The sequence below is a fragment of the Ictalurus furcatus genome, chromosome 7 (genome assembly GCF_023375685.1).
Source record: "Ictalurus furcatus strain D&B chromosome 7, Billie_1.0, whole genome shotgun sequence".
NCBI classification, from domain to species: domain Eukaryota; kingdom Metazoa; phylum Chordata; class Actinopteri; order Siluriformes; family Ictaluridae; genus Ictalurus; species Ictalurus furcatus.
The window spans coordinates 20154727-20172572 of NC_071261.1; the positions used below are offsets into that span (position 1 = coordinate 20154727).

General features: G+C 41.6%; 1 protein-coding gene across 1 annotated transcript in view; it reads left to right on the forward strand.

The window, feature by feature from the left end:
• rbpjb (recombination signal binding protein for immunoglobulin kappa J region b) overlaps nucleotides 1-13597 on the forward strand; it is a 46893-nt gene extending 33296 nt beyond the window's left edge. Inside the window, exons 3-11 of the mRNA XM_053629228.1 lie at nucleotides 590-685; nucleotides 3605-3770; nucleotides 5201-5375; nucleotides 6201-6338; nucleotides 7378-7490; nucleotides 9184-9324; nucleotides 10013-10168; nucleotides 11657-11760; nucleotides 12719-13597. Coding sequence (XP_053485203.1) covers nucleotides 590-685; nucleotides 3605-3770; nucleotides 5201-5375; nucleotides 6201-6338; nucleotides 7378-7490; nucleotides 9184-9324; nucleotides 10013-10168; nucleotides 11657-11760; nucleotides 12719-13001 — 1372 coding nt within the window. The 3' untranslated portion in view covers nucleotides 13002-13597. The remainder of the gene's footprint in view (nucleotides 1-589; nucleotides 686-3604; nucleotides 3771-5200; nucleotides 5376-6200; nucleotides 6339-7377; nucleotides 7491-9183; nucleotides 9325-10012; nucleotides 10169-11656; nucleotides 11761-12718) is intronic.
• Nucleotides 13598-17846: the final 4249 nt, after the last annotated feature.

Here is a 17846-nt window from a genome sequence, read left to right on the forward strand (position 1 = left end):
CCAATCAGAGCAGAGTATGTTCTCTGAAAGGAGGAGTTTAGAACGAATCCTTTAGAACGGATCATTTAACGAGGCATGACACTGGGGGGGAAAAGGGTAATGCTGCAGTTTAAATTATGATCACATTAAAGGGTTTATTGACCTTGGATGCATGTCAATCTACTGTGTGAGACCTTTAAAACAAAATGAGGCATGTTTTAAAACCACAATAGGTGTGCTTTAAAGGAAAAATCCACCCTGGATGACTTTAAAACTTAACATTTTAAACTTAACATAATTAACACGCTCTTCAGTGGTGTTAACAAAGATTTCTTTTGTAATGAAATTCTGAGTTGATTTTTGTTTTCAAGCTGGAGTTGTCATTTCATAAGTTACAATGAATTTGCCTTTTTATCAGTTAGCAAACGTTGCCCTGGACTGGACGTTTTAATGTTGTACTTAGATTTTTCATGACAAAAAAAATCTGCACATTTAATCTGTCTTTTTGTTCTTGCATTCTGTGAAACCCCATTATGTTCATTTTCTCTCTCTCTCTCTCTCTCTCTCTCTCTCTCTCTCTCTCTCTCTCTCTCTCTCTCTCTCTCTCCAGAGAAGCGATGAGAAACTATCTGAAAGAGCGAGGAGACCAAACCGTTCTGATCCTCCATGCTAAAGTTGCACAGAAATCCTACGGCAATGAAAAAAGGTAACGCACACCTACGCCTGCTCCTGCCCACGAGCGCTGTGACCGAACTTCAACAAGGATGTTTAGTGTTATGCTTTTTCACCTCTTGCTCCCTGTCTCCCATATGAAGCAGTGGAGCAAACGAGGTTGTCCTTTTGTCCACAGTGCATTTCGGAGAAAAGGGAAAAGAAGAGCCCTGGAAGTGAGCGGAGACGAGAAATCGTAGACAGGAAGCGTAAAGGAGAAAATAAAGGAAATGTGGGGAGGCGGAAAGGTGTGGACAGCTTGATCATAGCGAGGAAGAGTCATTGTCTGGGGAGCTTCTGTCATGGTTAGATCTTGGCTCAGTTCTCTTGGCTGGGAAAGTGTTTCCCTTGTGATCACACCAGAAGTGCCTGACTGTTAATCCAAAACTCGCAGCCAGGCCGAGAAACAGCTGAGAGAAGGAGAGAACAGAAAGGAGACAGACCAAACTCTTAAACCTGCTGTGAAATGTTATCCGTTAAATTAGTTACACACCAAGGGATTGACTGGGATGGGAGGAACTTGCAGGATGTTCAGTGCAAGTGTGTATGAATTGGCTTAACTTTAGTTAATATACTTTCATTTAAACTTTTGACCCTGTGTGTGACGGGAATAGTTAGCAGCCAGAACCATGGAAGTAGATAAGGGAAGCTCAAGTGTATGGGTGTGTGATCACCTGACTCTCTCTCTTTTCTAAATGCAGCCTGTTTTAGAAACATGTGAAACTTGGTTTGCAGTCAGGTTTTTAACAGAACACACTCGGCGTCATGAGTGTTTTAAGTGTTACGCACTAGCAGGATGTGAAAGCAGACACTCTTAGGCGGAACATACACCAGTGTGCTAGACTAGTAAATAACTTTTTCACCAAAAAAATGTCTGAAATCAATATGCAATACTCTCATCTGTCTGTGACCCAGACATTGTTATGACTCATTGATGATTTGTTTGTGCCTTCTTTCTTTTGTGTATATGGGCAGTTTCATATTGACTGAAGCTGTTTGGGGGTTTATTTAGATGTACACGCCATCTCAGCAGTCTTTCCCCTTGCTTTTGATCAGTAAGATGATGATGATGATGATGATTTTTTATTTTTTTCGGTAACTGTGCTGAGTGTGTATATACACAATCAGCTTCTAGTTATGTGAAGGGGCTCACACTCTCGCACACTATTTTAATTACAAAATACCACTTCACATTGTTTAAGATTTCTGTTGTTTATCTTATTTTTATATCCTTACATGGATATACACTCACTGAGCACTTTATTAGGAACACTATTCTAATACTGGGTAGGGCTGCCTTTTGCTCTTAAAACAGCCTCAATTCTTCATGACATGGACTCCACAAGATGTTGGAAACATTCCTGTGAGATTCTGGTCCATTTTGACATGATCGCTTCACACAATTCCTGCAGATTTTTCAGGTGCGTTTTCATGCTGTGGATCTCCGACTCTACCACATCCCAAAGATCTTCTACTGGATTCAGATCTGGTGACTGGGAAGACCACTGAAGAACACTGAACTCATTGTCATGATCATGAAACCAGCTTGAGATGATGTTTGCTTCGTGACATGGTGCATTAACATGCTGGAAGTAGCCATTAGAAGGTGAGTGAAATGTGGCCATGAAGGGATGCACATGGTCAATAACAATCCTCAAATAGACTGTGGCATTCAAGCGATGATTGATTGGTATTAATGGGCCCAAAATGTACCAAGAAAACATTCCCCACACCATTACACCACCTCCACCAGCCTGGACTGTTAACACAAGGCAGATTGGGTCCATGGATTCATGCTGTTGGTGTCAAATTCTGACCCTACCATCTGTGTGCCTCGAGATTCATCAGACCAGGCTACGTTTTTTCCGGTCTTCAACTGTTCCATTTTGGTGAGTCTGTGCCCACTGCAGCCTCAGATTTCTGTTCTTGGCTTATAGAAGTGGAACCTGATGTGGTCTCCTGCTGTTGTAGCTCATCCGCCTCAAGGTTTGACGTTTTATGCATTTTAAGATGATTTCTTGTTCATCAGAATTGTACAGAGTTTGTCAGCTCGAACCATTCTGGCTATTCTCCATTGACCTCTATTAAACAAGGAGTTTCCAACCGAAGAACTGCAGCTCACTGGATGTTTTTTCTTTAATGCACCACTCTGAGTAAACTCTAGACACTGTTGTGTGTGAAAATCCCAGGAGATCAGCAGTTATAGAAATACTCAAACCGGTCCAACTGGCGCAAACAATCATGCCACGGTCAGAATCACTGAGATCACATTTTCCCCCCATTCTGATGGTTGATGTGAACATTACCCAAATCAGCTGGCCCGTATCTGCATGATTTAATGCACTGCACTGCTGCCACATGATTGTTTGATTAGATAATTGCATGAACGTGTAGTTCCTACTAAAGTGCTTGGTGAGTGTATATAGTCCATTCAGTGGAGTTTGTAAATGCTGACACACCCTACACCAGTGGTGTTTAGTGCTACCTAGAAAATGTAGTCAGGGGATCCGCTGTAAAATGCCGTGAGAGTAGTGTGATACTTATCATTTCGTTTAATTTTTGATATTCAAAATTATTATGCTTTAATGACTAATATAATCTGTGCTGTATGTATGAGGATCCCCCCCCCACAATAGCTGCAGAAAGTTTAAGAAACCCTGCACTGCTGAGACAGATTTATTTATTTATTTGTTTGTTTGTTTGTTTGTTTGCAAATGAACAGAATATTTTTCCTTTGTGCATTCTGGACAAACAGTTTGTTTAGCCCATGTGATCGGATATCCAGGCGAGTGCTGCCATCTTCTGGAGATGGGAAGCCAATTGCAAAATACCTAATGTGTGGGCACACATTTTGAACCTGGATTAATAGGATTTGTGATGAGATTCTCAAAGTCATTTCTGTGTGATTGCGCAGGTTCTTTTGCCCTCCTCCATGTGTGTATCTGATGGGCTGCGGCTGGAAAAAAAAGAGGGAACAGATGGAAAGAGACGGCTGCTCGGAGCAGGAGTCTCAGCCATGCGCCTTCATCGGCATCGGGAACAGTGACCAAGAGATGCAGCAACTCAACCTGGAGGGGAAGGTACAATACACATGCACAAATGGCACAGCTGAGTATTAGCCAGGAAGTGCTAAAGTCAGGGCCTGGCATGTCAATGACCCAGTCTTACTGTACATATTGATTGGACTGTTGCTGTAAAGGGTTTGGAATAAGCTGAATGATGGATGAAAATACAGCAAGAAATAAACCCTTAAATATTGAAATCTGTTCAAACCTGTGCCACTTTTGGCAATCCATTCTGAAGACAATTTCCTGACAGCTTTCCACAGAAACGCAAACATTTATTGATTCCTCGGTGCCTGATGTTAGACTGTGTGAAGAGCCACTTTTATTTATTTATTTATTTATTTGTTCATTCATTTATTTATTATATATAAACACAAACTGTCAAATTTATTGTGTCTCTACAGATGAGGTAGATAATCAGTACGTTTACATGGACAGCAATATTCCGATATTAACCCAATTAAAACAATACTCTGATTAAGAAACTAACATGTAAACAGAGATTATTGATTACCTTAATCCGACTAAAGTCATACTCGAAGTAAACACAAATTGAGTTAAGACATGTGGAGTACTCCTGTTTTAGTCGCATTATCGAAGTGCATTACAGACATGTAAACACCTTAATTACACTAACGTCGTGTGGGATTTTTCACTGCATTTTGTGACACGATAAGATCACACACGGCAGTGCTCAACCGTTTGACGGCAAACAAGGAAGCATGGCTGCATCCGAAACCGCGTACTTACCTACTATATAGTAGGTTAAATACATGTAGGTAAGTATGCGGTTTGGGACGCAGCCCATGGCTTCAAGCAGTCGTCTATTTGCACGTATGGCATGACAAATAATTAACTGCACTTTAAGCTTTCGTAAAAATAAAAACACACAAAACTATATACAGTACCAAAATGAAGATGAGCTGTATGTTGATATGTGAAATTCTGGAGGGAACGTCGGATGGCGTGGCATGGGGGCATAATGCCGTGTGCCATTAATTGATCTATGTTCTATAACGTAAAACGGGAACATGAAAGGAGTATTCTAACAGTGACTCATGTAAACACGTTAATCACAATGTTGTCTTATTCAGAATAAGGTCAATAATTAGATTACTGCTGTCCATGTAAACGTAGTCAGTTATGGGGTTGAAAAGCAATGGAGTGGTTTCAGGATGATGACAGTCTGGCAGCCAAAGCATTTCTGATGGCCTGGGCAAGCGAGGAGATTTTTGGTTGTTTAAATGGAAAAACTGTATAGCATAAATGCTGTAACTAAGCAGATTTTATAGCATACATCACAGCTCCAGGGGTTTACTGGTCACAGAAGACTAACCGCAGCATCAGTGTACTTGTAATGACATCCTTAATGTGTTGTATTTATTCCTGTAATATATAATTGATATATCTCTAACTCTGAGCATTCTCTCCTTCCCCCACTGCAGAATTACTGCACAGCCAAAACGTTGTACATCTCCGACTCAGACAAGCGCAAGCACTTCATGTTGTCGGTGCGCATGCTGTACGGCAACAGCGCCAACATCGGCGTCTTCCTCAGCAAGCGCATCAAGGTCATCTCGAAGCCTTCCAAAAAGAAGCAGTCGCTCAAGAACGCTGACTGTGAGTGTGAAAAACAGCTGTGTATATACACGCACTGCTTGATCCTATCTCGCTGCTTTCTTAGTGTTCAGCTTGTAAGGATTTGAGGTGTGCCTTTTGATTTTTTTTTTTCTTTTTCTGTTTGTCTTTTATGACATAAAGACAGAGAGGAAATAAATTATATAAAAAAGAAAGTAGAGTGATGTCTGTTGGAGCTTCGAGTAGCATTGCCAGTTTACAGTCCCTGGCTGCTGAGTTTGATCCTGAGCTCAGAGTACTGTAATGTTCTCGCTGTGTCTGTGTGGGTTTCCACTGGGTTCTCTGGTTTCCCACCAAAAACATGCCTGTAGGGGAATTAGCTACTCTAAATTCTCTCTATTCTCTAGCTACTCTCTAGGTGTGAACGTGTGGAAATAGTTCCCTGAGATGGACTGGCATCCCATCTAAGGTGTATTTCCACCACTCACCTAGTGTACCCGCGACCCACTGCAATCCAAGACCAAGTGTCTTTTGAAGATGAACGAAAGAAAACTTCAACCTAAAGTTTAGACTGTAGACTTGTTTAGATTAAAGATTGTCATCCTTCTCCACTGGGGGGAGCCAGAGCCAACATATTTGCACTACTGCTTCATAGATTAGAATGACTGCGATCCTAACATCGATCCCTGAGCAGTGTGTTGTTTGCTCTGGTGCGCCTTCATCTACCAAATAGAACTCCATTTTATAGTTGGCCCTCTGGCTCTTAAACTCTGTAAATATTTGATGAAGTCTAAAAATGCCGAGCTAACATTTTATGACTTCCTTGCTTCTCTCTCTCTCTCTCTCTCTCTCTCTGGGTGTGTATAGTGTGTATAGCGTCTGGAACAAAAGTGGCACTGTTTAACAGACTGCGTTCTCAGACGGTCAGTACACGCTACCTCCATGTGGAGGGCGGGAACTTTCATGCCAGCTCACAACAGTGGGGAGCCTTCTATATTCACCTCTGTAAGTCTCACACTTAGACACACATAATGTAATATGATTAGATTACTTTTGAACTACTCCTGACTGGTGTATTTGGCTTCATATTCCTCTGCGTAGGATACTTCATGATACTTCATATGCATTAGAACAAAAGAGCACATTTTGATATGCTGGCAGTTTACAGTATTACGTTAAAATTGAATGAAATACTTCACGATTAAAAAAAAGACAAGGACGTACCAGTTATTTACGCTGCAGGACGTAACCTTGGCAGAAAGCAAACTCATGTAGTTATTCACAGTTCCCTTTAAAGAAATCTTATACCGTATATCGTCTTCTAAGTTGCATGGGGCAGTGGTGGCTCAGTGGTGAAAGGCTCTGGGTTACTGATCAGAAGGTCAGGAGTTCAAGCCTCAGCACTGCCAAGCTACCACTGTTGGACCCTTGAGCAAGGCCCTTAACCCTCAACTGCTCAGTTGTATAAATGAGATAAATGTAAGTTGCGCTGGATAAGGGCGTCTGCCAAATCCCATAAATGTTAAGTCTCCTAAACCTAGCAATCTGTATTTATATTTAGGTAACAGTTCCGTCATTATTTATTAGGAACACTTAACTGAGATGACTAGATATACTGCAGAACACCGCGTCAGTTATGTGGTCTCGGTTATAGTCATGAGATCACACTGCTTAAAAGGCTTTAATTAAGAATAATTATGCACGTCTTCACAATTCTCACTAAAATTACAAGTACTTGATTACACAACCTGGACCAGATGTGACTGGGCTTTGGAGATGCCTTTAATTGCCAAGTGTAAAACACCTATATAAAAGGTCGAGCGAAGACATGGGCGCTTTATGCGGCCTTTTTCCAACGCATAAACAGAACTTCATCACAGAGACAGACGCAGTCACACACACATACAAACCCGCACAATCATAAACATCTTCATCATACAGCTGGCACGGCCAAAGAAACAAACAAGAAGCAAACTGCTAAGGAATGCACAAACTGATTCTCTGCTCTGTGTGTGTGTGTGTGTGTGTGTGTGTGTGTGTGCAGTGGATGATGAGGAATCCGAGGGAGAGGAATTCACCGTGCGTGATGGTTACATTCACTACGGCCAAACTGTCAAACTTGTCTGCTCTGTCACAGGAATGGCCCTGCCACGACTGGTAATGTCTCACTGTCTGTCTGTTAGTCTGTCTCACGGACTGTCTGTCTGTCGGTCGGTTGGTCTGTCTGTAATTTGTAGTAAATGTTGAGACTGGAAAATTTGTCTGTCCACTAATAAAGCAAAGGTGCCAACATTTACGCTTTAGCTGTAACATTTAAGGTTTAAAAAAAAAAATAAAAAAATTATGAGAAGACTATGCTTTTCTGCCTTTTCAGATAAAACAGTGGCCAGACTGAACACTAATAAAATGAGCAAGGCAGAAATGACAGTTCACCGCAGGGGAAAGGACACAGGATGCTAAAACCGCACATTTCGTTTCCACTAGCAGTTTACATTCGTTTCACACCAACTTTAACCAGGTGATATTTTGAGCTCTGAATTCAGAAGCCTCTGACTTGTCAGCCTATAGAAACCAAGAAGGTGGGACTCTGGTGTCTTTGGCTGATAAACAGAATGGCAGAGCTGCTTCTTATTAAGTAGCAATCACACCAGACTTTTTTTTTCTCTTGCTGTTTTTGTTCTGTTGCTTGGTGCACATCTGGGAAAAGAAACAGCCAGCGTGTTCCCCAAGAAACATTTAGTGTTTTGTTTGTTGTACATTGCAGTTTTTTTTTCATCTCTCACTGCCTGCTAGGATTTTCTGATCAGTAATGTTGGCACTTCTGGATAATGGACATCCTTTCCTTAAGAAAATATGTACTATTCCACAAATTTTAAACCATTTTCTTCTGGTCTGTCTTTCTAATAAGCCATTAAATTGCTCTCTGTCTTAATGAATACTCCAGTGTTTTCCAGCCTTTCTGTTTCTAACGCATCTGTAGTAGCACCAAATCATTTTGAGGTGTTTCTCTGTACTGAGCAAAAGAACATAAAAGCCTGTTTGCTCAAAACTCGCTCATTAATGGATGTTTAAGCATTGTTGTAGAGTGCTTTCATGAATTCTTCAGCCAAAGGTATTTGTACATTACGCTCCCTTTAGAGATGCTGTTTTATTTTTTTTGTTTTTCCCCCAGAGTAGTTTATGTGCTGATGCTTTACCCAACACAGCAATCCTAGCTGAAAGTAATCATGTACGTGTGTATGTTGCCGACAAGCAGGTGCATCGCAGACGATTTGAAATTCGGTATCTGATTACAAACCGAATTCGTTTCTCTTGTGTACATTTCACTGTGGCACGTAGCTGTCAAACAGTGTGATCAAAGCCTGACGTTTATGTGTGAGAAAATCACACTTAGATAGTGAGGTGCGATAATAATTTCCACATCATTTTGCTAAAATATATTTACGACTTAATATACTTTCATGAATCTATTTGATCAGACTCAGTCCAGGTCGCAGCTAAATTTTTCAGCGTTTTGTGGATTGCACAAACCCGACTGGATTTCCTGTTACACATATTAGTTTGACCCTGAGTGCACATCGATACCCCTATAGGGAAAGTAATAAAGTGCAAGCAGTCAGAACTAGTTTGAACCGTCTTGCCCCGGTGTTGGAATGTTGGATACAATTTTCTTTGACATTCTCTAGTGTCTCGTGTGGAAACTCGAACAAAATTGCCTCATATAGTTACATGAGGCAATTCAGATCGAGTTTCCACATGGTGCAGAGTTTCGGTTAAAGAAACCCTGGATTATTCCTATAATATCGTGTAACAGTTTATTGTATCTTTTGGTGAATGTATTTTCGTACAGATCATCCGGAAGGTGGATAAGCAGACGGCCTTGTTGGACGCAGACGACCCCGTGTCTCAGCTGCATAAGTGTGCCTTCTACCTAAAGGATACTGAGAGGATGTACCTGTGCCTTTCCCAAGAGAGGATCATCCAGTTTCAAGTAAGAGCACATATTCTGTAGTGCCAGAAAGAATATTTATTTATTAGAGACTGCACCTATCCAATACCTAGTCTTGGTATCTCGAGCCTATACCAGTTTAAAATGGTGGATCGGATATCTGGACAACATATCGGATATAGGATCCTGTAACAACAGCTTGGATTTTTGGAACTGAGAATGTTAACTTATGAAGAGAATTGACTTTTTTTTTTTTTTTTTGGTAAGAATTGATTTTATTATATTTATACTTTATACTATCTATTAAGTTGATTATATTTAAAATGGAAGTGATTTTTGAATTAGGCTTAGTTGAACTGCTGATACTGATACTTAGAAAAGAAAGTGCCATCTGTAGTATTTATACACATTATTATTCAGGTGTGTGTGTGTGGCATAATGGCATTGTAGTACCTATGTAGTGCACTATATATCCAATAGAGCACACATTAAGATTAAGCCACAGAAGAAAAAAAAAAAAGGTCCATGTGTACACACACACGCATGCATCTAGAGAATGCAGTTTGCATTATTCCGCTGAAATGCTTTTCAGCTCATACATTTTAAAGTTGGCTACACTGGGTTGTCTTGTCTCTAAGCACAAGACTATTTCAGATTCATAATTGTTTTATTAATAATGTATGCACCCATTTGCTGCATTATCGTGTGTGTGTGTGTGTGTGTTTCTCAGGCCACTCCATGCCCAAAAGAACCAAATAAAGAGATGATCAATGACGGTGCCTCTTGGACAATCATCAGCACGGATAAAGCAGAATACACCTTCTATGAGGGAATGGGTCCAGTCCACTCATCCGTCACACCGGTGCCTGTTGTTGAAAGCTTACAGGTACACACACACACACACACACACACACACACACACACACACACACACACACACACCCACCTCTGACATCCTCATTAAAGCAACAGAAATGTTGCTTAGCTATTATTTATTCTGAGCACTTAGCAACACCTGTACATCTACCCATTCGTGCAATTATCTAATCAGTGCAGTGCATAACATTATGCAGATACAGGTCAGAAGCTTCACATCAACCATCTGAAGGTGGGAAAAAATGTAGTGATTTTGACCGTGACATGATTGTTGATGCCAGACAGTTTGTTTGAGTATTTCTATAACTGCTGATCTCCTGGGATTTTCACATACAACAGTCTCAGAGTTTACTCAGAGTGGTGCATTAAAGAAAAAACATCCAGTGAGCGGCAGTTCTGCGGTTGGAAACTCCTTGTTGATGAGAGAGGTCAATGGAGAACGGCCAGACTGGTTCGAACTGACTGAAAGGCTACAGGAACTCCGATAAACACTCAATTGTGATGAACAGAAAAGCATCTCAGAATGCACAACACGTCGAACTTTGAGCTGGATGAGCTACAACAGCAGAAGACCACGTTGGGTTCCACCTCTATAAGCCAAGAACAGAGAGCTGAGGCTGCAGTGGGCACAGACTCACCAAAACTGGACAGTTGAAGACTGGACTGAATCTTGATTTCTATTAAGGCACACAGATGGTAGAGTCAGAATTTGGCACTAACAGCATGAATCCATGGACACAACCTATTTACTTCCAGCATGTTAATGCACCATGTCTCAAAGCAAACATAGTCTCACCATTCTGGCACATTCTGGATCTCACCATTTATCCACCACACTCTTTCGTCTCACGCATTCACCATTCTGACACAAGTCTCTCGTGTGGGCGGGGCTTTACAGTGGTTTCATGATCAAGACAATGAGCTCAGTCTTCTTCAGTGGTCTTCCCAGTCACCGGATCTGAATCCAATAGAAGATCTTTGGGATGAGGTAGAACGAGAGACTCACCACATGAAAGTGCACCTGAAAAATCTGCAGGAACTGTGTGATGTGATCATGTCAACATGGACCAGAATCTCACAGGAATTCTTTGTACAGTCCATGTCACGAAGAATTGAGACTGTTTTGATAGTAAAGGGTGGCCCTACCCAGTATTAGAATAGTGATCCTAATAAAGTGCTCAGTGAGTGTATGTACAGTGAAAATGAAGTGCTCCATTGTGTTCTATTTAGAGAATTTGGGGGGTAAAACTTCTCTAAAGACAGATGCACTAATTTGTATTAAATTAAAATGTAGCTGAATTTACACACAGCGTGCCAGATTTCACATCTCCATAACCGCCATTAACCGCGCCGATCTGACAGAGCTCTCAGCTGAAATGAATAGGCTGCGGCAAGGAGAAATTGCAAGTAGCCACGCATCATTGGACACACATTTTTTTATATAAACTAATGGAGTGTGTGTGTGTGTGTGTGTGTGTGTGTGTGTGTATGCACGCAGCTGAATGGTGGAGGAGACGTAGCGATGCTAGAGCTAACAGGGCAGAACTTTGCTCCAAACCTGCGTGTGTGGTTCGGGGACGTGGAAGCCGAGACTATGTACAGGTAAGATTTTTATTGATGGTACTGAAAAGTTCATACACACACACACACGCTTGTTTTAAACGACGTCTGGACTGTTTAGAGAAGATGAAGCTTTTAAAATGTGTTTTGTGCAGGGGAGAGTGAAATATCATGATCTTTGCCGGTTACTTAGAGATATTTGACTTAGCAAATGATTATGAGCCGCCATGTTGTTTCATCTTCATTATAAAATTGATGAAAGGGCCCCAGAATGCAATAGTTCAAATCCTGACACAGCCATTTGTAGCTGGGAGCCACGAGAGCAGACTTGGAGGAATGGCACACTCTTTCAATGACCTCAACTCTGGCCATCTCTTTTTTTAATCGTATATTAAACTATCACACACACATATTACACTAAGCCATGAAGTAAAACTTAATGCTGTTTCACTATGGAATTAAATTTGTCCCAAAAGTCCATCCATCCATCTTCAACAGCTTACTCCTTTTCAGGGTTGCGGGGGAACCTGGAGCCTATCCCCGGAAGCATCGGGCACAAGGCGGGGTACACCCTGGACAGGGTGCCAGTCCTTTGTCCCAAAAGTATTGAACATAACTTTTCAAGAAACAAACAGAAATATACAATGAGAGAGAAGAAAAACTGAAAATGAACTCGGTGGCAAAACTGTAATACGGTCCTGAAATAAACAGTGTTCTGTAACAGTTTCCTAAGCTTCGTTTTCGTTAATCATGGTTTATGAATGCGCTGTTAGAGTTTTCGTTTACGCTTCGCAATTTGCATTCATCATTCTGGCGCAAGTCTCTCATGTGGGCAGGGCTTTACAGTGCTGTTCTCTCATTGGCTTGTGAGATTTGGATGGACAGCTCCCTGACCAGGAATAGAGACGACTTCAGTGACTTCACAAATTTTATTCCATATTTTGACTTGTGCGTGCAGTGTGTAATATATTAATCACGCTAAATCCTGTTTGTGATGCAGGTGTGGAGAAAGCATGCTGTGTGTCGTACCGGACATCTCGGCGTTCCGTGAGGGTTGGCGGTGGGTGAGACAGCCAGTACAGGTTCCTGTAACACTGGTGCGGAACGACGGCATCATCTACTCCACCACCCTGACGTTCACATACACGCCGGAGCCGGGCCCCAGGCCTCACTGCAGCGCAGCTGGAGCCATCCTGCGCTCCGCTAACAACACCCCCAACACTGACACACCGAATTCAGTCACGGCAAACTCCTCCAACGCCACAGCCGCTGTGGTCTCATAACACACGTGATAGCACTCGAGAACTTTAAAAAACAAAACAAAACAAAACAAAAAAAACACAAAACAAAAAAAAACTACAGGTACATTTCAACAAAGTGCTGCATATAGATTTCAAAACTGAACAATTTATTGGGCAATGTAAACACAAAGTCAAGGAGTCCGGAGAGGAAAACCGAACAGGGGGGAAAGCGAAGCGGGATTGGAGGTTGACGAGAGAGTTGGCGCTTGGTGACGGACATGGCCGAACCGGCTGAGAACACCCACGCCTGTCGAGATCCAGAAGACGAGAACATCTGACCGTAGCAATGATGCATTTAATCAAGAAGTCTCTACGCCACCTTTTATTTGAATTCCATCTATCCCCCCACACTTTCCTGGATTGTGTTTGTGTGAAGGAGTACAACGGCTTATCACCTGTGGCTCGGTCTGGACTTATGAGACAAGGGTCACGTTAAATTTGTAAATGAAACGTAGTTTTTATGGACCAAGGTTATTGCGTAAGCTTTAGTAAAGGTACATTTTCCTCCATACATTTCTTTTTTGTATCTAAACATATAGTATGCTTTTGTTACCAAATAGATTCTGTTCCTACTCTGAGTTTTTACACATTTTTGGTTATTTTCTTTCTTTTATTTTCCATTCGAGATGCGGCATAGCAGGGTGCTGTGGCCATCTCTTGGCTTTTGTGTATAGCTTTTTTCCCACCTATATACATATAGATACGTGTATACGTATCTCCTGTTCACGTTTGCTCGGACTTCATTTTTGATACTTCTCAATTTTTGATATGGGACTTGTAATTTCTTTCTTTTTTTTATTTGAAGTTGTTTTGCTTTGGGAAGAAACTCAGAGGGTCTATTTTTATTATTGATTTTTTTTATTATTATTATTATTTAGATTTTTTTTTTTTTTACACAAATTCTCTGAAAAGAACAAAAAAGCTTTAAGCAACGCCTCTGCCTTGTCTGCAATATGGCGTGTATATGCTTCCTTTAAGGATTTTATAATAGTGTGTTAGGTATCACAGGAGGAGCAGCGACGTCTCTCTTCCTCCTGTTCAAAACAGCGAAACCAGAACGCACCGGTCACAATACAGAGGCGTGTCCACTAAACCGTCGCCGTTCAATACCGATCGTTTCTAGCGCACACACGGCGCAGGACGATGGGACGCAGCGCTGCTGTGTTTGGACGCTGTTGCCATCCGAGCGTCTGGACTGGACAGATTATCTTTCGGGTCGAGCTCTGAAATCATGGTGTCTCCTAAAAACGTTTAAAATTCCTTTGTCTTCCTAAATTTTTTTTAATTTTGCTAATAGGATGTTGGAATAATTTTTATTATTTTTTTTATTTTTTTTTTTTTACAAAATAACTGGATTATTTAATATTCTTCCATTAGACGTGGCCTTACTGTAACAACACATTTAGTTCAAGTGCAGTTCACACCTTAAGACCGTGGCCTGTGACTATAAACTCTTGAGCTCAGCCTTGTGGTGTTGTTTTGTTTTGTTTTTTTTATTCATTAACAAGGCTGTTTAAAGTTCAGACTTGACGCCCTTAACTTCTGCATGTGGTCAAAACTTTTCGATGCCCTCACATTAACATACCCAAAGATGTTGTAGTTATTTCCGTGTGTGGAATAAACGGAAGAGTGTGTTGGCAGCCGTGGCCTCTCGTACACCAAAAAAAAAAAAAAAAAAGTCAAGCTTTACTTTTTTCGTCACTTATCGATGTGTTCCTCGTGGCCTTGCTAACACACTAATGTATCTGAAGATTATTAATGCCAGCTAGGAGAAACTAACGAATCAGCCTGCTGTAGTAGTTTTGTACAGTAGATTAACTTACGTGGAGCGTCACTATGCTTCCTTTTGCTAAAAGCGTTTGTATTTCATTGCGCCCGCGTCTGCGCATCGTAGCCTAGCGACCTATCTGTTTCCCCAGCGATCCAGTGTGTGGTGACGAGAGACTAGAGAAGTGTCCAGTAGAAGTTTAATGCCCTTTAGATGTACGTTTTGTTGTTCAAAGATGTATGCATACAGCAATATTGTATAGGTTCTGTGTCTCGGTCTGTGGGAGTAAGCACTGATTTTCACCAGCCTGATCCACTTGGAGTGGTTCTGATCAACAGCACGCGCGTCTGGACTTCACTTTGCCCATCACATTACTGTAGACTAATATGCAGTGTGATTTTTTTTTCTTTCTTTTCCTTCTTTAAAGAGTAATAAAACGACTTCCCTGCTCGATTAGCGAACGCTGAAGGACGGTCTTTAAAACCAATAGAAATGTTTTCAGAGGTTTGTGTTTAGAACTAGCAAAGAGAATGCTCGCCAGTTGTGCTGTTTGTCCAGCGTTCTTCCCTTTTTCCATCGACTTTTTTTTTTTTTACTAATATGAAAAGTAGCTTTAAAGTCTAATATTGTATTTTTTTAAATTATTAATGAACTCGCCTCCTCGTTTAGTGTGGCGTCACCGTTGAAGTGCTTTAAGGCCCGCTTGCTTCCAAGTGAAAAGGAAAAAAAATAAAAAATCCCCATAGTATTTAAATTTTACATAAGAAATGAGAAACGGCCGTCGATCCTGTTTGTTTTTCAGCTGCTTGAGAATGTCGCTCCAAGTCTCGATTTGCAGTGCTCACCTGAAGCAGTGGCAGCAAGTTTAATTGTTATTGCTCTACAAACAGGTATATATGACAATCCTAGCTGTTTTTTTTTTTTTTTTACACTCTACATTGACTACGTTGTTTTTTGCTTTGCTGCGGAGCTTTTAGAATGAAGGAATTTTCTAGAAAGGATTTCAGCTGATCTGGGTGTGTTTTACTTACTTACCAAGTTGAAGAATGAATAATCTGGCAACGCATCTTTTACTTCTATCCATTAAGTAGCATCTGTGTGTCTCGGAGAGCTCGGACGTGTAGGGATACACGCGTACGTGTGATTAACAACATCGCAGTGCAACGTTCCAACCCCATTTCATCCCACCTTCAGTTCCGTTTCCTCAGCACGGGCTGTGACCAAGCTCAGAATAACCACCCAGTTTATTATTTCTGTCTCTGATGCTTCATAGTCCAGTGCTAGCGTTATTCACGTCATCTCACTTCATGTTCCATGTTTTCTTTGGCTCTTCCAAATGCAGCTGTTTTTTTATGAGCTCTGATGGATGTGTGCGTGTGTGTTTGTCCTCTAATATGCCAAATGACTTTTTTTAAAACTTTGACTTTCATGCACTGCCCAAGAAAAATAGCACCAGAGGCAGCTTTAAGAAAAAAAACAAACCCTTTCATTGTGTTAGAAGATGAGCTATAAAAGCAAGTTGAGCTTCTTTGTGGCACAAAACGTTACAATTTCTAAATGATAACCAACATGCGAACTCTCTCTCGCTCTCTTTCTCTCTCTCTCCCTCTCTCTCTCTCTCTCTCTCTTTCTCTTTCCACCTGTCTCTGTCTCTCTCGTGCTCCCTCCCTCCCTCTCTCTCTGTGTGTGCCCCCCACTCTCTCTGTCCCTCCATCTGTCTCTCTCTCTCTTGTGCTCCCTCCCCCGTCTCTCCCCCCCTCTCTTTCTGTCCCTCCCCTGTTCTCTCTCTCTCTCTCTCTCTCTGTGTCTCTCTCTGTGTCTCTCTCTTGTGCTCCCTCCCCCTGTCTCTCTCTCTCTCCCCCCTTCCACCTGTCTCTCTCTCTTGTGCTTCCTCCCTTCCCCTGTTCTCTCTCTCTCGGTGTCTCTCTCTCTCTCTCTCTCTCTCTCTCTCTCTGTGTCTCTTTCTCGTGCTCCCTCCCCTGTCTCTTTCTCGTGCTCCCTCCCCTGTCTCTTTCGTGCTCCCTCCCCTGTCTCTCTCTCCCTCCCTCCACCTGGCTCTCTCTCTCATGCTCCCTCCCTCCCCGTGTGTCTCTCTCTCTCTTTCTCTCTCTCTCTCTCTCTCTCTCTCTCTCTCTCTCTCCCCTTTCAGTCGGAATAGACCACGGACAGACTGCACACCTTGTTTCCCTTCTTCATCTCTTTGTGGGTTTGCTCTATGATACTTTTGCACTTATTCATTGTACCTGCAGAGAATCTCATTTCTCTTGTTCCTTCATGCTGAATGTTGTGTACCCGATTCTACAGTTGTGTCTGTGCGCGTGTACGAAAGCTTAGCTTACGTCTGCATATTACTCACCTTCTTCCACGATTATAAGCCCCGTCTCTCTGAGTGTGTTGTTCTAGTGATAATAAGCCGAGGTGTCGGTATGGTAGTGGTATCAGTCCTGCCAGTAGGATCCTGTGCCGTCTGTGATATTTTAGCAATAACATGAATCATGGGGCAGTCTTTATTTTTGTATGTAGAACATTAGTTTCAGTTGTCTGTCTGTCTGTTTGTTCTTTTTTGTGCATATTGCACCTGCTCAGTTTCATATGTCATTAAAGGAATAAAACAACTTGCAATATTGGCATCAAAATCAAGAAATAAAAAAACCCAGAAATATTAATATTGTATTTTCTTTGCTTTATGAATGAGTCCTTTTTCTACTTGATTTGTACATTTCTGAAAAAAAGTGTTCATCTTCAACCAGATGTTACGTCTGATGAATTCCCCACAGTGGCACGCGTTGCAGCTTATTCCACATCTGTTTAGATAGTTTTCAGCCTGGTAGTTACTCAGGATACCCCACACACACACACACACACACAAAAGCTGTTATCCTCACCAGTGCACTGACTCATGGGTAATGTCACTGGTGCCTTGTCCGGGTGCCATCCTAATCCTTTACTCTTTACCTCCTCTCCACTAAGGCCATTAAAAGCCATATTTTGCTCCTTTTGATTACTGCAGTGCAAAGGAAAGTATTCCACACAAGCACATGAGCGGCACTAAGCGTTCC